The sequence below is a fragment of the Bos grunniens genome, chromosome 5 (genome assembly GCF_055505025.1).
Source record: "Bos grunniens cultivar Pamir isolate PY7600 chromosome 5, Bosgru_T2T1.0, whole genome shotgun sequence".
Classification (NCBI taxonomy): Eukaryota; Metazoa; Chordata; class Mammalia; order Artiodactyla; family Bovidae; genus Bos; species Bos grunniens.
The window spans coordinates 121179723-121205423 of NC_141169.1; the positions used below are offsets into that span (position 1 = coordinate 121179723).

General features: G+C 60.6%; 2 protein-coding genes across 41 annotated transcripts in view; one reads left to right on the plus strand and one right to left on the minus strand.

Moving 5' to 3' along the window:
• Positions 1-11876, plus strand: part of PPP6R2 (protein phosphatase 6 regulatory subunit 2) — a 61879-nt gene extending 50003 nt beyond the window's left edge. For 7 of the 24 annotated variants that reach the window (XM_086403441.1, XM_086403457.1, XM_086403442.1 and 4 more), the window contains 14 exons: positions 3058-3261; positions 4436-4500; positions 5819-5934; positions 6883-6968; positions 7103-7183; positions 7395-7492; positions 7815-7872; positions 7951-8066; positions 8150-8271; positions 8547-8718; positions 8804-8892; positions 9333-9480; positions 10831-11055; positions 11144-11876. In XM_086403441.1, the coding sequence (XP_086259567.1) occupies positions 3058-3261; positions 4436-4500; positions 5819-5934; positions 6883-6968; positions 7103-7183; positions 7395-7492; positions 7815-7872; positions 7951-8066; positions 8150-8271; positions 8547-8718; positions 8804-8892; positions 9333-9480; positions 10831-11055; positions 11144-11240 (1677 nt within the window). In that variant the 3' untranslated portion in view covers positions 11241-11876. Of the gene's footprint in view, positions 1-3057; positions 3262-4326; positions 4501-5818; positions 5935-6882; positions 6969-7102; positions 7184-7394; positions 7493-7814; positions 7873-7950; positions 8067-8149; positions 8272-8546; positions 8719-8803; positions 8893-9332; positions 9481-10830; positions 11056-11139 lie in introns of all 24 variants that reach the window. The other 17 variants (XM_086403446.1, XM_086403447.1, XM_086403459.1 and 14 more) reach the window with 12 other exon arrangements.
• A 783-nt stretch (positions 11877-12659) lies between these two features.
• The window catches only part of SBF1 (SET binding factor 1), a 31590-nt gene continuing 18548 nt past the window's right edge, over positions 12660-25701 (minus strand). For 9 of the 17 annotated variants that reach the window (XM_086403440.1, XM_086403430.1, XM_086403425.1 and 6 more), the window contains 12 exons: positions 25514-25686; positions 25259-25438; positions 24706-24807; positions 24017-24202; positions 23821-23947; positions 23567-23697; positions 23267-23497; positions 14162-14299; positions 13860-14071; positions 13389-13476; positions 13161-13292; positions 12660-13087 (listed from right to left, as the gene is read on the minus strand). In XM_086403440.1, coding sequence (XP_086259566.1) covers positions 12989-13087; positions 13161-13292; positions 13389-13476; positions 13860-14071; positions 14162-14299; positions 23267-23497; positions 23567-23697; positions 23821-23947; positions 24017-24202; positions 24706-24807; positions 25259-25438; positions 25514-25686 — 1799 coding nt within the window. In that variant the 3' untranslated portion in view covers positions 12660-12988. The remainder of the gene's footprint in view (positions 13088-13160; positions 13293-13388; positions 13477-13859; positions 14072-14161; positions 14300-23266; positions 23498-23566; positions 23698-23820; positions 23948-24016; positions 24203-24705; positions 24808-25258; positions 25439-25513; positions 25687-25701) is intronic. The other 8 variants (XM_086403436.1, XM_086403433.1, XM_086403434.1 and 5 more) reach the window with 1 other exon arrangement.

Consider the following 25701-nt stretch of genomic DNA (forward strand, 5'->3'; position numbering starts at 1 on the left):
GTCAGTCTCTCCCGTCAGGAAGGTTCCCTAAGCCTCTTATCCTCATCCATCAGAGGGCAGACAGACTGAAAACCACAATCACAGAAAACTAACCAGTCTGCTCTCATGGACCACAGCCATGTCTAATTCAGTGAAACTATGAGCCATGCCGTGTAGGGCCACCCAAGATGGACGGGTCACGGTGGAGAGTTCTGACAAAACGTGGTCCAGTGGAGAAGGGAGTGGCAAACCACTTCAGTGTTCTTGCCTGGAGAACCCGTGAAAATGCTCCTGTAACTGTGGGTGTGTAAGAAATCTGAATGCCTGCTCTCATTGCATCCCCAGGGATGGAGTTGATGGAGCACATAGTAATTCTGTGTTCAGCTGTTGGAGGCAGTGGGATTCGCACCAGCAATTCCTTCACAGCCTCACTTACACGCACTTTCTGCTTTTTTGATAATAGCCATTCTGACGGGTTTCAGGTGGCATCTCACTATTTTGTGTCTTTTTAATAAGTGTATTTCTGTGTTTGGCTACACTGGGTCTGAGTGGCTGTGGGGGCCGCTCTCCAGCTGTGGTGCACAGGCTTTTCATCGCGGTGGCGTCTCGTCACAGAGCTCAGGCTTCAGTAGCTGCGGTGCTCAGGCTCACCTGCCCCGCAGCATGTGGGGTGTTCCTGGATCAGGGGCTGAACCTGCGTCTTCTGTGTTGGCAGGTGGATTCTTTACCACTGTTACCAGGGAAGCCCCACCTCCCTTTTTTTTTTTTTCATATTTATTTGGTTGTGTCAGATCTCAGTTACAGAATGCAGAGTCTTTAATTGTGTTGCAAGGGCTCAGCAGTTGCGGTGCAGACTCAGCTGCCCCTTGGCATATGGGATGTTATTACTAGTTCCCCGAGCAGGGAGCAAACCCATGGCCCCTGCATTGGAAAACAGGTTCCTAACCACTGGGCCACCAGGCGCGTCCTCTGTGTTTTGATTTGTGTTTCCCGGTGACGCAGTGGTAAATCCACCTGCCAATCCGGGAGGCACCAGAGACACAAGTTCAGTCCCTGAGTTGCAGAGATCCCTGGAGTAGGAAATGGCAACCCACTCCAGTATTATCTGGAAAATCCCGTGGACAGAGGGGCCTGGTGGACCATACAGCCCACGGGGTCCCACAGAGTTGGTGGTAACTGAGCAGCTGAGCGCGCCTCACGCTGGCAGTCGGTGATGTTGGGCGTCTTGTCATGTGTCTTGCTGGCCGTTTGAGTATCTTTTGGAGAAATGTCTCTTCACGTCCTCTGCCCATTTTGAATTGAGATGTTTGTTTTTTGTTGTTGTTGAATTGAAGAAGTTCTGTATGTTTTCTGATGCTAACCTCTTAGATGTATGATTTGCGTTATTTTTTCCTGTCGTGTGAGTTGACAGTCTCTTGATAGTGTCCTTGGACTCACATAAGGTTTCCATTTCGATCAAGTTCGGTTTATCTTTTTTTCCTTTTGTTGCCTGAGCATTTGGTGTCACACCTGTACCTAAGAGCCTGGCCAAACCCACTGTCCTGCATCCTCCCGCTGGGTTTTCTTCTAAGAGCGTTTACGTCTAAGTTTTTCCGGGTCTTTGGTCCATTTGAGTTGGTCTGCGTGTGCAGCGTGCGTCGGAGGCGGCTCCACTCTCCCTCGCGGCCGGCCCAGCAGCGACCGTCGTGTTCTCAGCATCGGTGTCGTGTGTGTGGTGTCAATTCTGTGCTCCTGTGCACGTTCACCACCAGAGGCGGTTTCCACCTGTCACCGTGAGGAAAACGCATTGCATTTTGTCAGATGCTGCCTCAGCGCCGGCTGAGCTGGCTGTGTAGGTTTGTCCCGTCATTCTGTCCCTGTGGCGTGTCACACCGCCTTGCGTGTGGCGCCGCGCCCGTGTGTTGGGGGATTTACCCGCCTAGTCACAGCATGCCGTTGTTGCTGCTGCATTGCTCGTCCCCGTGGAGGTTTCTGCCTTGCTGCTCATCAGGATGTAGGGCTGTAGTTTTCTTCCCCGTGGTGACTGGTGTGGGCATGCTCTCCTCAGGACGGAGCAGGTAGCACGTGCCCCCTCCTCTTCAGTTCTTTGGGAAGCTTTGAGCAGATTGGTGGTGTTCTTTCCTCTTTAAATGTCTGGTGGAACTCACCAGTGAAGTCGTGTGGTCTGTGTAGGGAGGTGGTTCTCACTCTGTTGAAGATGAAGCAACCTCCCTGTCACCCAAGGTCACACAGGCAGAGGATGTGAAGCCTGGAGACTGCATCTCTGGAGCAGAGCTGTGCAGGCCCACAGGCTGCCTCCTTTTATCCAGCTCCCTCCACCCCCCGGCCTGGAAGAAGGCCCCAAACCCACCCTGGGGTGGCGTGTGCCCCGTCCCCCCGCCCCGTCTCTCCACCCTGCGCACCTGGCTTCCTTCCGTGGGGGCAGTAGGGGGTCTGGACGCTGGCTGCTGTGAGCCCTGCTGGGTGTGAGGTGGCCACGGGGCGTGGGTGAGGGTGCCCGTTCCCCGCCTCGCCGGTGCGGCCTGCTCACCTCAGGCAAGTCTGGAGGAGGCCTCAAGAGAGAAGCCACTGCCCATTCAGCCGCCAGGGGCTTCCAACCCAGGCCCCTGGGGAATGTCCACACGGGCGCCTGTTCATGGCCCCCCCGGGGGTGGAGAATTGCTCACGCTCCCAGTGATTTGTGGGTCAAAGATAATAAAAGAAGGATGATAAAAATATGACATAGCAAAACATGTATCGTGTAGTGGAGGTGATTTTACAGGAAACTTGCAGCTTCATGGAGACACACCCGAGAGGGAGTAAGGCTGAGCTGCCATGGGCCGAACCTCCCACTTAGGGCGGGGAAAACAGACCCACAGGAAGCGGTCAGACAGGAGCAGAGATTAGAGACAGAAGCACGGCCTGGGCTGGATGGGGAGGGGTTGCAGGTGGCTCTTTGCAGAAGTTGCTAGAAGCCCTGCAGCCAGATGTCAGGGCGGAGTGGGAGGGGGGCAGTGTGGGAGGCGGCCAGACAGTGGGGCCCCTCAGGCTCCGCCCACAGGAGACAGCCTGGGTGCGTCCCTCGTCCCATCTCTGCAGGACCTGTTTTTTAAGTACACTTGGAATAACTTCCTGCACCTCCAAGTGGAGCTCTGCATAGCCGCCATCCTGTCCCACGCTGCCCGGGAGGACAGGGCCGCAGCCAGTGGGCCCGAGGACGCGCTGGAGCCTCCACCCTCCAGTGGGGACCCAGCAGCCCCCCAGCCTGCCAGCAGCCTCCCTGAGGGCACCATGGTGACCCACGTAAGTCCAGCTGGGGTCATGTGGGTTGCCGTGTCCTGCCAGTCTCTGTGCGTCCTGTGTGCCCTGAGGTCCACCCAGGCTGTGTGCACACGCAGTGCTGTGGGCCTTGTGTTCTGTCCTTAACCCTCACGTGATGTGGGTGGGCTGCTCTGCTTTTAAAACCACGAGACGGGAGATCACAAAGAAGGCGTCCACACTTGCCAGACCCCAGTGCTCGTGGGTGGAGGGTCTGGGAGGGGTGCCGAGGAGCCCTGATGCTGCCCGAGTTGGCTCATCTGGGCTGTGGTGGCGAGTGGCCCCCAGATGACGTGTTTGCTGCGGCAGGAGTGCCCGGGGAAGAGCAAACGCGCCTTGATCCTTATGGGGGGGCTTTCTGGGGCTGTGAGCCTCTGGGGAGAGTGGCGGCCCTGCATGGCTCTCCCGTCTTTCCCGATAGCCCGAAGCCCCCGGGATCGGCCTTCTGGGGGCTGCAAGCCCTGCGTGGCCAGTGCCAGGCCTGCAGGGAGTTGGTCTAAGTGCTCCTTGGCGCTCACTAAGGAGGGGAGGGAAGAGCAGAACGTGGCACACGTGGTCCCCAAGCCAAGGAGCCCGGCGGTACACGCTGGGCCCCGGGAGTCAGCCGTGCTGCCCCTCCCGTGGGTGATGCGAGGCCGGGACGGGAGGGGCTGGGCAGGGGGCCCCTGGGTCTGTGGCCAGAGGCCTGGGAGGGAGTCCTGAGGGGCCACACCTGTGGACCTGACCTGGGCAACAGCAAAGGCAGCGTCAGTGGGGAGAGCGTCACAGGGCGAGGGGGCGGCGCTCGGGCCCTCCCAGACGGTGCGACTGCGACCGAGACCCAGCACAGACTCTCCGGGCGGGGAGCTGTGAAGGGCTAGAAGCAGGGCAGCCCCGGCTAGTGGCCTCCGTCCTGAACAGGGAAAGCAGGGGCATGGCCAGCGGGAGGCGGCGGCCGAGAGGAGGGGATGGGGCGGAACGCGTGTCTGCTCGTGATGGCCCTGGGTGGCACCTGCCCGGGGCTGTGGCGGGAACCCTAGGGCTGGGCTCTGATGTCAGGTGTGCCCACAGGGAGCTCGGGGCTGGCGTGTCCGCGTGCTGCCTGCTGAGCCCACTCAGCCCGGGGGTGGGCGGACAGGGCGTGCTGCCCGCTGACCTGACCGCTGCCGCCTGTCCCCAGCTGTTCCAGAAGTGCTGCCTGGTCCAGAGGATCCTGGAGGCCTGGGAAGCCAACGACCGCACGCAGTAAGAGCGGGGCTGCGGGGAGGCCTCGTTTCCAAGCGCAGGTCCCACTGCCAGGGGCAGCTGTGCTGCTGGCGGGGCTGAGGCGCACTCAGGGTCCTGCTTCTTGAGGCCTGCTTGCCTGGCTTTGGGGCCCCGCACCTGCTCAGCAGCGGAGACCCCGGTCCTGTGTTCCACACCCTCTCAGGTCCCCGTGCTGGCCTCCAGCCGTGGCGCTCACGGAAGCCTTAAACCCTGGACAGAGCATCCAGGCCACTCCCTGCCTCCTCCCTGCCCCTCCTGGCCTTTGGTCACTTTGATGGGCTGGGGCCTCTCTGAAACGAGCAGGTGGTGTCGCCCGCCGCTTGGGTGTGGTGACACCCAAGGTCTTGGCTGCTTGGGTACCTGGTGTGGCTGCAGGGTCCAGTGGGCCACCCGGTCCCCCTCGGCTCCCACTCTGCCTTCCTGAGGGTGCTCTGGGTGGGCATCTCTGTGGCCTCACCTGGTTCATCCTTCCCATCCTGCTGTGCCGGACCCACAGAGCTGCGTCCGTCCTCACGGAGCCCCAGGCACGGTGGGGCCACCCTGGCTTCCCCTGGGCCCGGGTGTGGGGACTCGGGAGGCCTGTGCTGGGTCTCCTCCTCTGTTTTGCGTGTTGGTACACACGTGTGTACCTGTGTCAAGAAATGGCTCAGTGCTGTTAACCGAGGAGTCTCTGAGCCCCAGGAAGCAGCAGACAGGTGTGTGACGCCTCAACCCAGCTCTCCCATGTCCTGAGCAGCTTGCTCACAGGCCTCCACCTTCGTCCGGCTTCGCCTCTGGGCCGGTTCCTCCCAGTCTCCTGACCCTCTTCCCCTGCCGGGGGGCCACCGGGTCAGCACCTTCAGTGCGCTCTCTGGCTGTCACTGGACTGAGCAGAGAGGACTCGGTGTAGAGCAGGTGCCGTCCCCCGGGACTCAGGGCTGCCTTTCCGACTGCAGAGAGCCTGCGTCTTCCCGTCCTCTGCTGTCGGCCACCTGGGGGCAGAGAAGAGGTTGAGGAAGGGCCATGTGGGCGTGCTGGTGGCCGCCAGCCAGGGCAGGGACAGCCACCCCTGCTGCTGCCCACTGCTGGTCCCCGGTTGGCCCTCAGTCCCCCTGGGTCCCAGAACGCCCTGGAGCAGCTCTCGCGGCCCTGACCCGACGCTAGTGTGCGGGGCCTCTGGCTGTGCGAAGTTGGGAGTGGGGGGCACTGGCGCCGAGTATGTGCTGCTCAACGAGCTCCATGGGGAGGAGCCCTGTGGGAGGTGGTGGCCGACGCTGGGCCGCGCCGGGCCCCGCCGACCTGATACTCCCTCTCCTAGGGCAGCGGGTGGCATGAGGCGTGGGAACATGGGCCACCTCACCCGGATCGCCAACGCGGTGGTGCAGAACCTGGAGGGGGGCCCCCTGCAGAGCCAGGTCAGCGAGGTCTTCCAAGGTGAGCGCCTCCAGGCCCGGGTGTCGCTGCCCGCGGTGCCCCCTGCACTGTGGCCTTCAGCGGGTGGGACTGGCCCTGCTGCTGGATGGTCAGCTTGCCTCCCACGGGTGACGTTCCCAGTGGGCCTGGGCCGGAGTCAGTTCCCTGCCGAGCCCTGCACCCCCGCCTGTGCGGTTCGTAAGAGCAGCCCGGAGCCCTGTGGGGCCCCCTCTCATCGCAGTCTGCGGCCTCTCCACCTGGGGCTGCCGCGTGCCCCTTGCATGTCCCGGACGCCACTCTGCAGCTCCTAGCACCGTGTCCTGGGCTGAGCTGGGGGGCCTGAGGGGGTTCAGATGGGAGAAGGTGAGCAGCCTGGCCTCTCGGGGAGGAGGACAGCATGTCCCAAGCAGTGGGTGCCAGCAGGGGCGTGCACTCAGGGTGACGGGGGTGAGTGCACAGGAGCCAGGCCCAAGGCCTGAGGGCACTGAGGGGCTGTGGCGCGGAGGCTGAGGACAGGGCCGGCCCAGGGCGAGGGGATGCGGGGGCGCACTGAGCAGGCGCGCGCCATCGGGAGCCCTGGCCAGCTGTGCGTGCCGTCTGGCCCTTGAGCCCACGGGTGCGGGGAGCTGCCTTGCCGACGTGCAGCTGGTCTTTCACACGCGTACGGCCTTGGCGTGCCCTGCCAGGCACCTCCACAGTGGTCTCCGCCGTGGCCCCCACAGCCAGGGACAGCTGTGAGCTAAGCAGCTGGGGGCCTCAGATACCTGCGAGGCGCTCAGTCCCTGGTGGGCTGGGTCAGTGCCTCTCATGGAGCCGCGCGTCCCTGACGGCCCTGTGTAGGGGGCGGGTGTCGGGGCCCAGAGCTCCCTGGGAACACGTGCCCACGGGCTCGGGCCTGTGAGGCCAGGATGGGTGCGCGCTGCTGCGGGGTTCCGGAGACCAGGGGCTCAGTGCGTGGCCTTCCCACAGGGCTCCCGGCGGACTGCCGCGGGCGCTGGGAGAGCTTCGTGGAGGAGACACTGTCGGAGGCCAACCGCAGGAACGCGGTGGACCTGGTGAGCAGGCCCGGCCTCCGGGCAGAGCTCTGCGGGCCCCGCGGTCCCGCCTGGCCTGGGCTCACGGGGCTGCCCGTGCACAGGGCTGGGGCGGCGGGGTGCCCGCTCACGCCTGCCCGCCCTGGCCGTTGCAGGTGAGCACACACCACCTTCACCCCTCGAGTGAGGATGAGGATATGGAGGGCGTCCTCCCCAGCGAGCTGTCGCTGCAACAGGTGCGTGCGGCCAGGCTTCTGTGTCCCCACAGCACCTCGCCCTGCGCGCCACCAGAGCTGCAGGTGGGGCTGGCGGGGGGGCCCCCGGGCACTCTGCGTCCACGGGACCCTTGGGCCTATGTGGATGTGGCCGCCTTGGGCGCCCCCCCGAGGGGCAGGAGCTGGGAGAAGCCGCTGAGGGCGTCTCCTGAGAGCAGCCGGCCCTGTCCAGGCGTTCTCCGAGTACCAGGTCCAGCAGATGACGGCCACCTTCGTGGACCAGTTTGGCTTCAGCGATGAGGAGTTTGCTGAGCAGGACGACAGCGTCAAGTGAGCCAGCAGCCTGTGCCCACCTCCTTCGTGCCCTCCGCATCCTCGGTGCCTGTGGGCGGGAGCCGGGTGCCGCTTGGCCTCACCAGGTCCCCGGCCTGCGGTCAGCGCTGCTCAGGCTGTCCACCACCTCCTCAGCTGGATGCACATGAACCCCAGGGTCTGGTGGTGCCCTCAGGGGAGGGTGGGGCAGGTGGGGCGGGTGGGTTGCCCTTGGCTGTGAGCCTGCAGCGTGGCGCCCCTGTCCCCGCCCCTCAGGTCCAGGCGGGGCCACCTCCCACCCCTTCTGGTGGAGGTGACGGTGTCCCTGCTGTCCCCGCAGCGCCCCGTTTGACAGGATTGCGGAGATCAGCTTCAGCGTCGACGCTGATGACGACAGCGTGAGTCCGCGGGGTCTCTGGGAGGCGGCCAGGCTGTGCAGGCACGAGGCCAGGGGGCCCACGTGTGCTGTCCCGCAGCCGGGCGCCGCGCTGTTCGAGGCTTGCTGCAGCGACCACATCCAGCCCTTCGACGAGGACGACGATCTCTGGGAGGCCGAGGAGACGCACCGTGCGGCCCGTGTGACCAGAGCCAGGTGGGCCCCAGACACGCCACCCCGCCCGCCCCTCCTCAGCCCCGCCCCACCGCGGGGAGGGCAGCTGACTCCTCTCCCCCCAGGTTCGGGGGCCCCCACGCCTCAGAGCGCTGCCCAAAGGACGGCCCAGAGCGCCGAGGCCAGGGTGCAGGCGAGGGTGTGGACGCAGTTCAGGCAGGCTCACCATGTGAGGGCGGCTCAGAAGGTAGGTGATGGGGCTGCAGGGGGTTTTGGTGGAGACGCAGAGACAAAGGGTCTGATGACCCTGCCCTGCAGCAGACACCTTCAGCCCCTGACGGTCTCTGGGTGGACCCCAGAGCCACCCTCTGGCCACGCCGTCCTGGCTAGGGTGGGTGTCCCAGGGACTCTGGGGGAGGCACGCCTGCCCCCCTGCTGCTGGGCCTCCACGGTCACGCCTGGACCCCAGGGCAGGGCCGGTCTGCCTGCTGGACGAGGGCATGGGCGTCCTGTCTCCCCCAGCAGGCTCCTCATGGGCTGTGTTTGATGGGCCAGTGACTCCCATGGCCGCCAGCCCTGCCCCAGCAGTGGCCCGGGACGTGGGCTCCAGTGTGTGGGCAGCCGGCTCCCCCAGCACCTCTGCTCCAGAGGAGAAAGGCTGGGCCAAGTTTGCCGACTTCCAGCCTTTCTGTTGGTGAGGCGGGCGCTGGGGGGGGCGGGGGCCCGGCTGCCTGAAGCCAGGTCTCCTGGCTCAGGCTGAGTGTCGGCCTCGTCCACAGCTCTGAGTCAGGGCCGAGGTGCAGCTCCCCGGTGGACACTGGCCACGGCGACGCCCAGGCTGGCCTGAACCACGGCCCAGAGAGAGCCCGTGAGTGGGGCCGCCTTGGGCAGAGGAGTGGGGTGGGGCGGCCAGGACCCCGGGGTGGCCGCGTCCCCCGGGTGATGGTGGGCTTGGAGCGGGCCTGTCTTGGGGGGAGGGCCCACCTCCAGGCAAGGCACCCGGGCTGGCCTGCCGCCCCCCAGGAGCGGACGGCGGGTGCACCGTGCCGCCCTGTGCTCGTGCTGGGGCCTGTCGGCCCTGAGCCCTGTCAGACAGACTTGGAAGCCACCGGCCTGAGTGGTGGCCCTGCCTGTGGGGAGGACAGTTCTTTGCAGTTGCTGTGAATTCACAGACACACACGTGTGCGTGTTACACGGGCACGGTAGTGGGTGTGGGGGACAGGTGTGTCTCTGGGTTGTGGGCTGAAGTTCCCGCACGCTGCACACCGGCGCTCTGTCCTCACCTGGCATCGCTGCCCCGTCTTGCAGTTGGTGCCTGGAGCACGTGTGTCCCCAGGAAGGCACCCCTGGTGGCTGCCAGCAGCCGCGAGGATGAGCAGAAGGCGGCTGCTGCCTTGGAGGCTGTTGGTGTGGGTCCCAGCCAGAAGGCCTCCCCGCTGTCCATGTCGGGCCCCAGGTGAGCAGGCAGGATGGGCGGCAGGGGGCTCCCCGGGGCGCACGGAGGCCTGGACCTCTGCTCCCTCTCGTCCTGACGGCCCTGTGACTTCTCAGAGGCCAGCTCTGGACAGGAAGGATGCCCTTTCTTCTAAGGGGAAGCCACGGGTGGTCACTGAGGTAACGAGGGGCCACCCCACCCCATGCCTCGCTGGAGGGGTTGGCCAGGCTTCGGGGGTCCTGGGGGGCAGGGGGGTTCTGGAGCTGCTGCCGTCCTGGGGGTGGGTGCCCAGTCCAGTCACACACATCGCTGGGCACCTCACACATACACACGTCTGTCTCGCTGGACCGGTAGGACAAGGGTTGGCTGGGGCTCTGCTTCGGCCCAGGCCCTGACGGGGGTGCTCCCCGGCAAGCTCAGCCCTGCAACCACTCCGTGTGTAGGGCGAGCCCGCGGCCTGGGGGACCCACTGTGGACAGAGGCTCCAGGCTGGGCAGGCAGCAAGAGCCGTGTGCTGACACGGGACACGGGCGGCAGGGCTCTGGGCCGGGGGAGCAGAGGAGCTGAGTCGGCGTGAGGAGCGCTGGGCGGGCAGGCAGGACAGGGCTGCCCCTGCTCCCCCGCCCCCTCAGAGCCTCCCTCTCCGTTCTGGGCTCAGCCTCTCTGTGGGGGCCCAGCTCTGCCTCAGCACACACTAGCTCCTGGGACCCAGGGCACGCCGATCCCACGGTGCTGGGCTCACCCGTGGGCACAGCCAGGAGGGAGCAGGTGCCCGTCAGGAGGGGCTGGTTCTCACCGAGCCGCCTAGGGAGACCCATGGCTCAGCTTCTTCCTGACCCCTGGTGTCCCCTGAAACTCACTTGGCGATGTTCTGAAAGCAAATCCTTTGGTTTGAGGGGTGCACTTTGGGCCATTGTGGGTAACGAGCCAGGCTTGTCTGCAGGCTCCTCCCGCCACGTGAGGACTCCCCCACCCTCGCTGCCTCCCCGGAGTCCTCACAAGGCAGCGGGTGACGCTGTGTAGTGGGAGCGGGTGCGGCCGCTGGGTGCTGTGGGCGCTCCTAGACCCCAGGCCACCCTCCTGTACTCCCCGTCTCCAGGAGTGGGTGGGCGTGTTCTGGGCAGACATGGCCTACGGCTGTCCAGGGAATGGCCCTGGGCTACACGGTCCACAGAAGGGCGTGGGCTATGGGGGCGCTCCAGAGCAGGTGGTGGCCTGCGGGGGGCGCAGGGACGGGCAGCCCCGGTGAGTGCTCCTGGCAGGAGGTGGCCGCCTGGCGGGCCACACAGGGGCCGGGGGGGTCTTTGGAATGTTTGGAACTTGGGGTGGCAGAGCGGGGGCACGGCTAACCAGAGCCCATCTGCCGCGCAGGGCTGATTGTGCCCCCAGCTCACCGCCCGGCCCAGCGCCCCTGGACCCTGCTGAGGCGCCCACTGCCCCTGCCGAGGCCGCCGTGACGGGCCCTGCGCCCCGGGCCATCTCCCCAGTGCTGGCCGTGGCCATCCCCCCGGGGCCCATGGTGGCCGTCACCACTGCAGCCCCCGCCAGCCCAGCCGTTTCCATGGCGGCCGCCCTGGGGACAGTGACAAGAGACAGGTGAGCCGGTCAGGCCGGGGGAGGGGCTGGGGGAACCCGGGCGGGGGACCCCGGCCCTGAGCGACGCCCCCCCCCACCCCGCAGACAGGCTGGTGGGCCGCCGCCCTCAGGAGCCGCCCTCAATGGCCCCGTGTGACGCTGCTGCTGCGCAGTCTTGGCACCCAGCCCAGAAAAGCACCTGGTGATGCAGTCTGTCTTTTTAATTTAATTTAATTTAATTTTAAAATAAATGCTGCATTGGTAAAGCTGGCAGTTGGAACCAGCCGGACAGCCCCGCCTGCATTTGTCCTGCCTGAGCCCCACCGAGCGGCCACAGGGGTCCAGCCCCGCACACAGCAATAAGGCCTTGGCCGTGGCTCTGCCTGTGGGAGCCTGGAGCCGCGACCCCAGAGGCCCGAGGGCCGGGCCAGACTCCACAGACTCCATGCCTGTTTTTTACCAGTTTTTTCTTCAGATGCAGCAAGAGCCATGTTTGCACTTTTATCTGGCGCAGGAGAGGGTCTCCGCGGCTCTGGGGTCAGATGCAGGGCTGGAGCAGGGCTGGCCAGATGGGGTCCTAGCTGCCCAGAGCTGGGCGCGGCCCGTGCCAGGCTGCAAACGACTGCCTTAAAACACAAGCCCCCTGCGGCCTGGCAGGGTATCCTGGGCCTCCCGCAGTACACGCTGGGGGCGTGGGCCATGGGCGGGGTGTGGCGCGCCCAGCAGTGCTGGGGGGCGCCAAGCTGTCCACGGGGGTCTGCAGGGTCAGCTCACATGACCTTCTGACGCTCTGACGGCACCCAGACCCTCGACTCCAATAAAGGTTGTTACTGTCACCTACAGACCTGCGTGTCTCGCGTGTTCTTCAGCTGCAGGCCCTGGAGCCCCAGGCCCTCCACTGCCCCGGGCCCATCTGAGTCAGTGCCGAGAGCAGCTCCGCCTGGAGTTGAGCACTGGGCAGGGACCTCAGCCCGACGGCTGTCCCCAGGCCAGGAGCACCCCTCCCATGGTGGGTGCTGCTGCTGCTGGGCCGTCCAGTGGCCCCACTGACCGTGTGCTGTGGTCTCCACCTGGGACCTCTCAGGGGGCTTCTGGCCTCTGCAGTGCCACACCCCACCTCCCACCTGCTGCCACCCCGCCGCTGGCTGGCACTCATTGCAAGTGAGACCCAGTCCAGGTGACACCCACATTTGAATGGAGAGTGACCCCCATTACAGCCCAGAATGGGGCAGTGGGGATGGTCAGAGCCAAAAGGCAGGACTCACGGGAGAGTAAGAGACAGGCATTTGGACAAGGTTCCTGGCACGGATGCAGTCAGGGCACCGGGCCCCGCCACCCACGTCTGCCCTGAGCACCCCTGCTCTCTAGAGCACCCACCCTCCTGGCGTCTCCCCCATCCTTGCCAACCCCATCCCTCTGGACACAGGACAGCTTCCTGAGGGTCCCCTCCTCTGTACCCCTCTTCACAACACGCTCCAAGGGGCACCCGCCCTCTGTACCAGCCCCAGGGTTGCCTGAGGCCTGGGGGGGGCAGACCCCAAACAAGGCCCTGACGATGCCCCTCCACACTGCGGCCCGGGTACGGGGTAGGGGGGAGAGCAGGCAGAGCAGACGCAGGCACGCGGTGTCGTTAGCTCTTTATAGACTCTCACTCTAGGAAGAGGGCGCCTGGGGCCGGCCGGCCGGGGCCAGCGCGCAGACGGGCGGGGCGGGGGGGGGGCTATTTACAGGCCCACCGCGAGGGCTGTACCGTGCTGCTGCCGGCGGGCGCGCAGCCAGGCCTCCAGGAGCTGGAGCTGGCGGGGCGGGGCGGGGCGGGGCGGGGGCTGTACACGCGGGGGGGGGGGGGGGGGCCTCAATACTGTCGAGGGCGGGGTCTGTAAACATGGCCGGGGGGCGCTGCCCACCCCTCGTGGTCGGTAACTGGACGCAGGGCTGCGGGGCAGGGCCGCGCTCAGGCGTCCGACAGGCAGCTCTGGATCTGGTCCACCCACTGCTGGGCCGACGGCACGTCCTGGGCACAGAAGTTGTAAACACGACGCGTCGTCTTCACCTGCGGACACGGGACGCTGAGTCTCGGCCCTCCCGGGGGTCACCCGCCCCGCCCCGCCCCCACCGCAGCTCACGTCAAAGAAAGCCTTCTCGTCCACGGTCTTGGGGGCGCCCATGGCGGGCGTGCCCGGCGCCACAGCCTCCACCTCGGCCAGGTCGATGACGCCCTTGCACTCCGTGTCGGCGCGGTGGTCGTAGTAGCGCAGCTGGGGGCGGGGCGGCGGGCAGCAGTCAGGGCAGGGCGCCCTCCACGCCCCGCCCCCCCGCCTACGCCCCGCCCCTCCGGGCCGCCGAACGCGCACCTGGTGCTTCGTCTTGTCCAGCACGAACCAGCGGGCCTTCCAGGGCTTCATGAAGGCGCCCTTCTTGTACAGGGTGCCCTCGTAGGACCTGTGTTTGCAGCAGGACCGGCCAGACCACCTCAGGGCCCGGCCCCGGTGCCCCCAAGCCAACCCGACCCCGGAGCCCAGGGCCTCAGGGCAACAACGTCCCATGCACAGCAGGTCCCAACAAGCGGGCAGGTCTCCCGACGACTGGCCACGCGGCCCCCGGGCCCAGAAGCAGGGTGCAGCCCACGGGGCCCGCGCCAACCCCAGCCGTCCCTTCCCTCTCTCGCTGAGGTCACCAGCTCTACTTCTTCCCAGCACTGGTCAGATCACGTGGAGGCCACCGGCAAGGCCTCCCCCACCAATCAGTCCTGAAAAATCCCTGCAAGCCCCCCGAAGGCGCCCCTGAAGGCATCCCCGACGCGCCCGTCCGGGGCTGCTGCAGACCTGTTCTCACTCTCTGCCGTCTGGAACTGGCTGTAGAGGGTGCTGGTGCTGCGGCGGGCTGCCTGCCGCGAGCTGGACGCGGTAGAGCCGCTGCTCTGGTCACTGTCCAGGCTGAGGCTCAGCGTGGAGCCCACAGGGCCCTCCTGCAGGTACACACCCAGCGAGCGGCGGTGGTGGGGCACGCTGGACACCAGCAGGGAGCTGGGGGTGCCCTGCAGGCAGGAGGGGGCCTGGGTCAGGGGAGCCTCCCCGCCTCCTGGCTGCAGGCCTGCCCGCCCACCCCCCACACCCGCCCTGCTCACACGTCCGTCTGGCCGGCCCTCGAGGCGCTGGGCTGCCTTCACCCGATCCCAGGCGTCCTTCCAGCGCTCGGGGGGTCGGCCCAGCTCGGTCTCCAGCCGCTGCATCTCCTGCAGGGGGGAACCAGTGAAGAAAAGATTCTGCAGAAGGGAACACGTAGAGACAAAAGGATAAAGACCGCAGAAAGGAGACGGTGAAAAGATGCAACAAGTGTGTGGCTGTCACCCACGACGAAGATGCGCAAGCGTGAGGGACTGGACGAAACCAGCACCTGGAGAAAACAGCTAAACAGAGACATCAAAAATGCCATCGAAACACGACAAACCCCGACAGGACAAGCTGAGCATACACACCCCACAGAAAAACTTCTGAAAGTTATTACAGAAAAACTTCTCAAAGAGAAAATTCCAAAACGAGCCAGAAAAAAAAGGACACGCTATCTTCAAAAGAGCGACAAGGCGCTGGCTGGCACACAGACACGTGGAGCTGAGCGGTTACGGGGCTGCCCCACGGCCTGAGGCCCAAGACAGGCACACGGAGCCCCAGCAGGCGGGGCAGAGGTGGTGGGTGGGGGGAGCAGGAGCTCGACCTCTCCCCACAGACACCCCCCGCCCCCAGCATCTCTAGCCAAGAGCAACCGCCACGTGTGCGGCAAGATCACATGAGGCCTGGCAGAGAGCAGCTACTCGGAAGCTGTGAGCTACATCCAGATGCTGGAGGCCACACAGCGCGGGGAGACGCAGAATCCATGGGGACGCCCTGCTGATGACACAGACCACCTGCTGAAACCTGAAAAGATCGTGTCCGTGGAGCCTGGAGGAAAGGCTTCTCTACGAGGAGCAACCCCACGTCCAAGGAGGGGCGGCTGTGCCGGCGCAGGAGGGCCGAGAGGAGATACTCCACGTTCAAGGTCAGGAGGGGCGGCAGTGAGGAGACACCCATCGTCCAAGGTAAGAGAAACCCAAGAGGGCATCAGAGGGCAGACACACTGAAACCATAATCACAGAAAACTAGCCAATCTGATCACACGGACCACAGCCTTGTCTAACTCAATGAAACTAAGCCATGCTGTGTGGGGCCACCCAAGACGAGCAGGTCATGGTGGAGAGGTCTGACAGAATGTGGTCCACTGGAGAACGGACTGGCAAACCACTTCAGTATTCTTGCCTTGAGAGCCCCATGAACAGTATGAAAAGGAAAAATGATAGGACACTGAAAGATGAACTCCTCAGGTCAGTAGGTACCCAATATGCTACTGGAGATCAGTGGAGAAATAACTCCAGAAAGGATGAAGGGATGGAGCCAAAGCAAAAAGAATACCCAGCTGTGGATGTGACTGGTGATAGAAGCAAGGTCCGATGCTGTAAAGAGCAATATTGCATAGGAACCTGGAATCTTAGCTCCATGAATCAAGGCAAATTGGAAGTGGTCAAACAGGAGATGGCAAGAGTGAACGTCGACATTCTAGGAATCAGCGAACTGAAATGGACTGGAATGGGTGAATTTAACTCAGATGACCATTATATCTACTACTGCGGGCAGGAATCCCTCAGAAGAAATGGAGTGGCCATCATGGTCAACAAAAGAGTTCGAAATGCAGTACTTGGATGCAATCTCAGAAATGACAGAATGACCTCTGTTCGTTTCCAAGGCAAACCATTCAATATCACAGTAATCCAAGTCTATGCCCCAACCAGTAATGCCGAAGAAGCTGAAGTTGAACGGTTCTATGAAGACCTACAAGACCTTTTAGAACTAACACCCAAAAAAGATGTCCTTTTCATTATAGGGGACTGGAATGCAAAAGTAGGAAGTCAAGAAACACCTGGGGTAACAGGCAAATTTGGCCTTGGAATACAGAATGAAGCAGGGCAAAGGCTAATAGAGTTTTGCCAAGAGAATGCACTGGTCATAACAAACACCCTCTTCCAACAACACAAGAGAAGACTCTACACATGGACATCACCAGATGGTCAACACCAAAATCAGATTGATTATATTCTTTGCAGCCAAAGATGGAGAAGCTCTATACAGTCAACAAAAACAAGACCAGGAGCTGACTGTGGCTCAGATCATGAACTCCTTATTGCCGAATTCAGACTGAAATTGAAGAAAGTAGGGAAAACCACTAGACCATTCAAGTATGACCTAAATCAAATCCCTTATGATTATACAGTGCAAGTGAGAAATAGATTTAAGGGCCTAGATCTGATAGACAGAGTGCCTGATGAAATATGGACGGAGGTTCGTGACATTGTACAGGAGACAGGGATCAAGACCATCCCCATGGAAAAGAAATGCAAAAAAGCAAAATGGCTGTCTGGGGAGGCCTTACAAATAGCTGTGAAAAGAAGAGAAGCGAAAAGCAAAGGAGAAAAGGAAAGCTATAAGCATCTGAATGCAGAGTTCCAAAGAATAGCAAGAAGAGATAAGAAAGCCTTCCTCGGCGATCAATACAAAGAAATAGAGAAAAACAACAGAATGGGAAAGACTAGAGATCTCTTCAAGAAAATCAGAGATACCAAGGGAACATTTCATGCAAAGATGGGCTTGATAAAGGACAGAAATGGTATGGACCTAACAGAAGCAGAAGATATTAAGAAGAGGTGGCAAAAATACACAGAAGAACTGTACAAAAAAGATCTTCACAAGCCAGATAATCACCATGGTGTGATCACTCACCTAGAGCCAGACATCCTGGAATGTGAAGTCAAGTGGGCCTTAGAAAGCATCACTACAAACAAAGCTAGTGGAGGTGATGGAATTCCAGTTGAGCTATTCCAAATCCTGAAAGATGATGCTGTGAAAGTGCTGCACTCAATATGCCAGCAAATTTGGAAAACTCAGCAGTGGCCACAGGACTGGAAAAGGTCAGTTTTCATTCCAATCTCAATGAAAGGCAATGCCAAAAAATGCTCAAACTACCGCACAATTGCACTCATCTCACACACTGCTAAAGTAATGCTCAAAATTCTCCAAGCCAGGCTTCAGCAATACGTGAACCATGAACTTCCAGATGTTCAAGCTGGTTTTACAAAAGGCAGAGGAACCAGAGATCAAATTGCCAACATCCGCTGGATCATCGAAAAAGCAAGAGAGTTCCATAAAAACATCTATTTCTGCTTTATTGACTATGCCAAAGCCTTTGACTGTGTGGATCACTACAAACTGTGGAAAATTCTTAAAGAGATGAGAATACCAGACCACCTGACCTGCCTCTTGAGAAACCTATATGCAGGTTAGGAAGCAACAGTTAGAACCGGACATGGAACAACAGACTGGCTCCAAACAGGAAAAGGAGTACGTCAAGGCTGTATATTGTCACTCTGCTTATTTAACTTATATGCAGAGTACATCATGAGAAACACTAGGCTGGAAGAAGCACAACCTGGAATCAAGATTGCCGGGAAAAATATCAATAACCTCAGATATGCAGATGACACCACCCTTATGGCAGAAAGTGAAGAGGAACTAAGAAGCCTCTTGATGAAAGTGAAAGAGGAGAGGGAAGAAGTTGGCCTGAGGCGCAACATTCAGAAAACGAAGGTCATGGCATCTGGTCTGATCACTTCATGGCAAATAGATGGAGAAACAGTGGAAACAGTGTCAGACTTTATTTTGGGGGGCTCCAAAATCACTGCAGATGGTGACTGCAGCCATGAAATTAAAAGACGCTCACTCCTTGGAAGGCAAGTTATGACCAATCTGCACAGCATATTAAAAATGCTTTGAGACATTATTTTGCCAACAAAGGTCCGTCTAGTCAAGGCTATGGTTTTTCCTGTGGTCATGTATGGATGTGAGAGTTGGACTGTGAAGAAAACTGAGTGCTGAAGAATTGATGCTTTTGAACTGTGGTGTTGGAGAAGACTCTTCAGAGTCCCTTGGACTGCAAGGAGATCCAACCAGTCCATTCTGAAGGAGATCAGTCCTGGGTGTTCATTGGAAAGACTGATGCTAAAGCTGAAAGTCCAATACTCCGGCCACCTCATGAGAAGAGCTGACTCATTGGAAAAGACCCTGATGCTGGGAGGGATCGAGGGCAGGAGGAGAAGGGGACAGCAGAGGATGAGATGGCATCACTGACTCGATGGACATGAGTTTGAGTAAACTCTGGGAGTTGGTGATGGACAGGGAGGCCTGGCGTGCTGCGATTCATGGGGTCATGAAGAGTGGGACACTACTGAGTGGCTGAACTGAACAGCTGCCTAACAAAGCGTAAGAACAGCCCCTGAAAAGACCAAGCTGACCCACCAGGTCACTGAGTGCCAGGACGAAGAAAACCCATGACCCTGAACGAAGACAAAGAGATCCTGATCTTCAACAATGTCCAGCTCACAACAGTTCTTAGACAAGCATGAAGGCAGGGAGAGAAGAAACATCGTCAGAGGAAAGTGAAACAGAAGACCCAGAAATGAACTAGATGCTCAAGTAGCATACAAGAAGTTCAAAGCAGTTGTAAGCACATTTAAGACTTCAAGGTGAACCTAACGGTTGAGAAGATGGGGAATCTCTAGCGAGAAAAAAACTAAAGAAAATGGAAACTCTAGAGCTGAAAACTCTTAATATCTAAAATAGAAAATTCATTAAATAAGCTTCAGAGCATTTTAAACATAAGAAGGAAAAGAGCAGTGGACTTGAAAGCAGGGAATACAAATCGTGCAACGTGAGCTGCAGACGAAAAGCCCGCAGAGCCTTAATGAGCTACGGGGCAAGGAAGTCAGAGGAGAAACGAGGGAGTCATCATAGAGGAAAAACGTTTTAAAGAAATAATGGTCTAAAATCTAGTATATTTGATTAAAACCATCACCCCACAACGTCTAAGACGCTTCAAGAGCTCTAAGCAGAACAAACACACACAGGAAAGCCAACATGATGGCCAAATTCACTGAAGGTGAAGAGAAAGGCTCCCCGGGGGCCTAGTGCTGAGAAATCCGACCGCCAGCGTGGGACACACAGGCCTGAGCCCCGGTCCAGAGAGGCTCCACACGCCCCAGAGCCACGAAGGCCAGGCGCCACCACTACAGAGCCTGTCTGTGCTCCAGAGCCGAGCTCGGCAGCGAGGAGGCCGCTGCACTGAGAAGCCTGCACACCGCAGCTGGACAAGAGCACGGCCACAAGTAAACGAGTCAAAATGGAGAGGAGACCGGAAAGGCAGTCGGGGAAAGAGGCTGACGTCACAGACAGTTTACAAGGGTGAGAAGGAGCGTCGGCACTCAGAAGCATCGCCAGCAGAAGAGCCTGGAATGGCGCCTTTTAACTGCCAGGGCTCAAAGTTGTCAACCTAGAGTTCTGCATCCGAGGAAAACAGCCTTTCAAGAAGGAAAGCACAGAGAGAGCAACGAAGGGAACACTGCTGTTTGCCGCTGCACCAAGAAGAGCACAACACCCAGGAATGCACCTGCCCGCGGAGGCGGAGGGCCCTAGGCGGAGAACCGCGAGACACCGAGGGGAGACGCTGCAGATCCCGGCCAGCGGGGAAGACGCCACGCGCTCTGGGACTGGGGCTGTCAGCGCTGTCGGCTCATTCCTGACAGGGCCAGTGTCTGCAGAAACGAACGCCTGCGGCCAGTGCTTTTATAGTGCGGCTGGCCAAAACGTCACCTGCTTCTTCGCACTTGGCAGGTTACGGCCCGCCTGTGAAGCTGATTTCCGCGCGCTGTTTCCAATCCACTCTTCTGTAGAAGCAAAGGCACGTTCTCCAGTACCATGAGTTTCATTTTCACTTCCCATTTCAGAATCAATCACTAAGGTTTTTTTGAAGGTTTTTTTGGCTTTCGTTGATCTAATATTCACATCATCTGAACAGAACTGTATTCTGAAGAACTATCATCTTCTGAGACATTAGTGCATATATCACTTAGACAATCAAAGACAGCATCTGCGTAAGATCCACTGAAAAATTCTTCACTCAAAACTTCACAAAGCATCAGTTTTGAAAATTTCACGTTGATAATATACACAAGGTTGGGACAAAACCCTAAGACAGCAAAATGTGAACGGCAGAACTTCCCTGGTCTCCAGCGGCTGGGAACCCACCTGCAAACGCAGGGGACACAGGCTCGGTCCGTCATCTGGGAAGACCCCACTTGCCGCAGCCGCAGAGCCACAAGCACTGAGCCTCAGGCTGCGACTGCAGAAGCCCGTGTGCCTGGAGCCCCCGTTCCGCACGGGAGGAGCCTCCACAGTGGGAAGCCTCCTCACCGCAAGCAAGAGCAACCCCTACTCGCTGCAACAAAGCCACGCAGCCAAAAAATAAAACAAACCAAAAAACGAACAGAAGACCTAAATAGACATTTCTCCAAAGAAGACATGGATATGAGCAACAGGCTCGTGAAAAGATGCTCAGTATCACTGTTACCAATTACTAGGAAAATGCAAATCAAAACTATAGTAAGGTCCCACCTCACACCAGTCAGAAAGGCCATCGTGAAAAATTCTGGAACTAGTAAATGTTGGGAGGGTGTGGGGAAGAGGGAGCCCAGCCCCACTGCTGGCGGGATGTAAACTGGTGCGGCCGCTGTGGAGAACAGTGTGGAGGCTCCTTAAAAGACCACAGCAGAGCCGCCACGTGACCCTGCAGTCGCACCCCGGCACACGTCCAGAAAAGACACACGCACCCCAGGACTGACTTCAGCAGAATCTGCGATAGCCTACATGAAAACCCCGTAAATGTCCATCAGCAGATGGACGGCTAACAGTGTGGCTCGCACACACGGTGGAGCACCGCTCGGCCACGCAGAGCATGAAGTGACGCCCCTGCAGCAACATGGATGGGCCTAGAGATTATCATACTAAGTGAAACTAAGTCAGAGACAGAAAGTACCATTTGATGTCACTTAAATGTGGGATCTAAAAAGTTACGTAAGTGGACTGACTTACACAACAGAAACAGACTCACAGACAGAAAACAAGCTCGGTCTCCAAGGGGCTGAGGGGCGGGGCGAGTCAGGAGTGTGGATTAGCGGGCACGCTCTGTCTGTGTAAAACAGTGATCAGCAAGGACCTGCACAGCACAGGGAGCCACGCTGCATCCTGTGAAAACCGCAATGGAAGAGAACCTACTATACACGTATACGCTTTCCTGGTGGCTCAGACAGTAAAAACTCTGCCTGTAATGCAGGAGACCCAGGTTCAATCCCTGGGTCGCAGAAATCCCCTGGAGAAGGGAATGGCAACCCACTGCAGGATTCTTGCCTGGAGAATCCCACGGACAGAGGAGCCTGACGGGCTATACAGACCATGGGGTTGCACAAAGTCAGACACGACTGAGTGACTGACACTTTCATATACAGATGCACCCAAATCACTCTATTATACACCCGCAACACCACAATGTAACTTAACTGTACTTCGGAAAAAAGAAATGGTGAAAATAAAAAAATTAAAAAGGCACAATAAAGAGATTTTCAAGTGAAAAAAAAACCTGGGGGAATTTATCCCTAGCAGATTTGATTTACAAGAAACATTAAAAGTTCTTCAGGGTCTTCCCTGGTGGTCCAGTGGTTAAGAACCTGCCTTGCAATGCAGATGACACATGTTCAATTCCTGCTTGGGGAACTAAGATCCTACGTGCTGCAGGGCAACTGAGCCCGTGTGCCACAAATACTGAGCCCCCACAACCAAATAAATAAAATCCATACGTAAGTATCAGAGAGAAAAGTTCAGGCTGAAGAGCAGCGACGCAGCAGCAGACCTGCAGGGAGAGGAGGAGTCACCGCGCGGCAGACAGGTGGGCCCTCGTCACCCACGCTGAGCGCTGACAGCTCAGGTGGGGTAAGACGGGCAACGACAGCCGCGAGCATTCCGTGGGGCAGGGCTGTGGGCACAACTCAGTCCCAGAAGACCTGCGGCTGCAGCTGCTGACGGCCGCTCCAAGTGCAGCAGAGACACAGCTCAGAGCCACACGGTGCTGCTAACGGGGAGCAACGGTGCTCGACCACCAGGACAGCAGCAGCAAGAGCAGAGCAAACAAGGAGAGCGAGCCGGAGGGCAGGCTGCACATCAGCGTCAAAGTGTCAGCTGCTCGGCTGTGTCCAACTCTTTTTGGTCCTCTGTCCGTGGGATTCTCCAGACAAGAACACTGGAGTGGACAGCCGTCTCCTTCCCCAGGGGATCTTCCCGACTCAGGGATCAAACCTGGGTCTCCTGCACTGCAGGAGGATTCTTCACCCTCTGAGCCACCAGAAAAACCCATCACACATCAGTGATTAAGTGTAAATGCTTTTGCCGGATCCACAGTGTTGCACAGCAGAGGCTAACACAGGGCTGTACTTATCCCCCAACTAGATTAAAAAAAAATTTTTTTTAATAAAGAGAAAAATTTAGACGTGAAAATACAAATAAAAATAGACCAAGAAGTCCAATGAAAGACAGAAATGGGTGAAGAGAAAACCTAACCACATGAGTACCAGGAGCTCACCTTAACTGGAAGGACACAGACCAGTCAGAAGTGAAGGCAGCACAGACAGGACACGCCAAACAGATGCTGGTCTCGGAGGCCAACTCCAAGACTGCAAGTAGCATGGGGGGAGAGGACAGGCCGCTCTCTGCGCCTGTGAGCCCCCTTCACCCACAGAGCCAGGACCCAGGCTCCCCCAAACCCTGGATGGCAGGCTGCCAGTGCTGGTTCTCAACACACATTACAGCCTGCTCGCTCCTCACCGCTGCCCGCTCTCCACACAGGAAGCAGCAGCTCAGGACGCCAAGAAATCCCGAAGCCACCCAGCCAAGGGCGGGGCGGGAGGCTCCGCCCACCGCACAGCCCCCTCTATTCCAGGGCGCACCCGCCAGGTCTGGCAGACAGAGAACAAGAGCGACCTGAGAGTCCACCCCAAGCTTCTCTGAAGAGACACCAGGCAGCTGGAGTCCAGCAGAGCGCTGTCCACACGGGGGTGTGCACAGCCAGGAAGGAGAACGCAGGGCTCTAGAGAGGACACAGGCTCTGCGAAAACCCCGCCAGCCCTTAGGGTGACTCCAAACCTTCCTCAGACTGGGGGGTTCCCCACAGCCTCGGTCACCGCTGCCTGCAGACAGCAGTCAGGGTGGGCACTGCAGGCCAGTGGGGGGTGGGGGAGCCCACTCCCAGTCCCCGGGGCCACACGCACCTCCAGGAGCCGGGAGATGGCGTCGGGCTGGGCTCTGGGCCGGCTGTCATAGCAGGGCCACACCACCCGGCGCCTGCTCTGGGGGGCACCCCCATCTGGCCGCTCTTCCTCCGGGGGCTCAGGGGGCCCCTGCGCCAGTTCCCAGTCGTAGGGGGGGCCCTCGGCCAGCGTCTCCTCGGTGTAGAAGTCCCACACCTTCAGGTTGGACACGTTGCTGTAGGGCCGCAGGACCTGGGGGCGGGCCTGGCGTGAGCACTGGGCGTGGAGGGGCCCGGCCACCTCGCCCGGGGCCCGGCTCACCTCCGCGTCCTCCGGCGCGTACATGTAGTTGTAAAACACGGGCGTCCGCTTGCTCAGCCGCTCCACGTACTCCCACACCGAGCGGCAGGCCTGCGGGGCCCGGCGGTCCCCCTTCTCCTCGTACAGCAACCCTGCGGGCGGGTTGGGGGGCAGCGCCGGCCTGCTGACCACGCCCTCCACCGCGGACCGCGCCACCCCCGTGGTCTCCCGGCCGCCACCACCACCTCCCGCGCCCACCCGCCCTGCCCCTGTACCAAGCTCAATGCGTTCATAGTCCGAGTCCAGCAGGAAGGTCCGGAAGCGGCGGGACACGTGGTGGTAGCCAAGGAACTTGAGGTAGAAAGGGCTGAACTCGAACTCCATTGGGAACTGCAGGTGGATCTGTGTGCAATCAGGGGTCAGCGGAGAGCGGTCAGCACGCACAGCCCCCAGCCACGGCCACCCACTCACCTGGTGTACACAGTCCAGGAACTGCAGGAAGACTGGAGTGAAGCCACTGCTCTGCCCAGCTAGGGTGTGGGCCCCGCGGTGGCTGAAGCGATGGCCAAAGGACAACCACTCCTTCTCCACTAGCAGACGGAAGCCCTCCAGGGTGCGGTAGAAGGGGTCAGAGAGCAGCTGCACCAGGGACACGACCTGCCGGCAGCAGCGAGGGTCAGCAGACGCGGGCACCCGCCCTGCGCGCCTGCGCCGTGTCCCCGCCCTGCTTCCGCGCGCCTGCGTGGTGATGTCCCCGCCCCCCTTCCGCCCACCTGCGTGATGTCCCCGCACCCCCGCGCCATGTCCCCGCACCCCTTCCGCGCACCTGCACAATGTCCCCGCCCCCCTTCCGCGCACCTGCGCCGTCCCCACCCCCCTTCCGCACACCTGCGTGGTGATGTCCCCGCACCCCCGCGCCTGCGCCATGTCCCCGCCCCGCTTCCGCGCACCTGCGTGATGTCCCCCCACCCCCGCGTGATGTCCCCGCACCGCCGCGCACCTGCGCGATGTCCCCGCTCCCCTTCCGCGCGCCTGCGCGATGTCCCCGTCCCCCTTCCGCGCACCTGCGTGGTGATGTCCCCGCACCCCTTCCGCGCACCTGCGTGATGTCCCCGCACCCCCGCACACCTGCGCCATGTCCCCGACCCCCTTCCGCGCACCTGCGTGGTGATGTCCCAGCCGTCCTCCAGGCTCACCAGGACGGAGGAGCCCGAGTCCAGGAGCTCCACCACCAGCACCGACACCTGCAGCAGCTTGTGGATCTGCAGGGACCCGCACCCCTTAGCACCTCCCAGGCCCCCAGGCCCCACACATCCACAGAAGAGGTGGTTGTGCAGGCCCCCGCTAGGGGACAGCCTGTGCCGTGGGAAGGCTGGACAGGCCCAAAGGGCGCAGGGGTGCGTCCCTCCTCCCGCTCACCTGTCAGCGCCTTTTGGGCCCGAAGGCCCTCCCTGACACGCCCAGTCCCACCAGGACAGAGCAGTGGGCGCCCACACGGCCGGGCCCTGGCCTCCGCCCCTGTCCACCTCCCACCACTGGGAAACAGCCATGACCTCCTCCCAAAGCCAATGAGCAAGTCCAGACCCCACCCACTTGTGGCCCTAGATAACTGGGGGGCAAACAGCCAGGTGGCCACTGGACAGTCCCTCCCCGTGGCTTCTGCACCCCCTCCCGGTGCCATCCCCCACAGCAGGGTCAGGGCAGGGGAGAGACCTGGATGAGCCACTCTGAGTCTTCCAGTGAGCGCAGGAAGGAGGCGGGACTGGGCTCGGTGGCAGGACAGCCAGGGACGCAGGCCTTCAGCAGCTTCTTGAAACTCGCCTTCACCTGCCGCGCCTCAAACACCTCGATGGGCACCAGCTCCCACTGCTGCAGGGGGTCTGGCCGCACACCCTGGGAGAGGCCATCTGTGTAAGGCGGGCCCAGACCTCACATCCCCACCCGGCCCTGGGACCCCATCCCAGTCACCTTCAGCTGGGCTTTGTCTCCAATGATATAGAGGGCTGCACGCTGCGGCCGCAGAAAGCCTGGCTCAGGAGGGGCCCCGTTGGCCTGGGGGGGGCCCACGCCTGCTAGCCGGGAGCCCACATCAGTGCTGAGCCCACCACTGCGCCCACTGGCCCGGACGCTGCCCCATTTACCTGCACAGAGAAGCC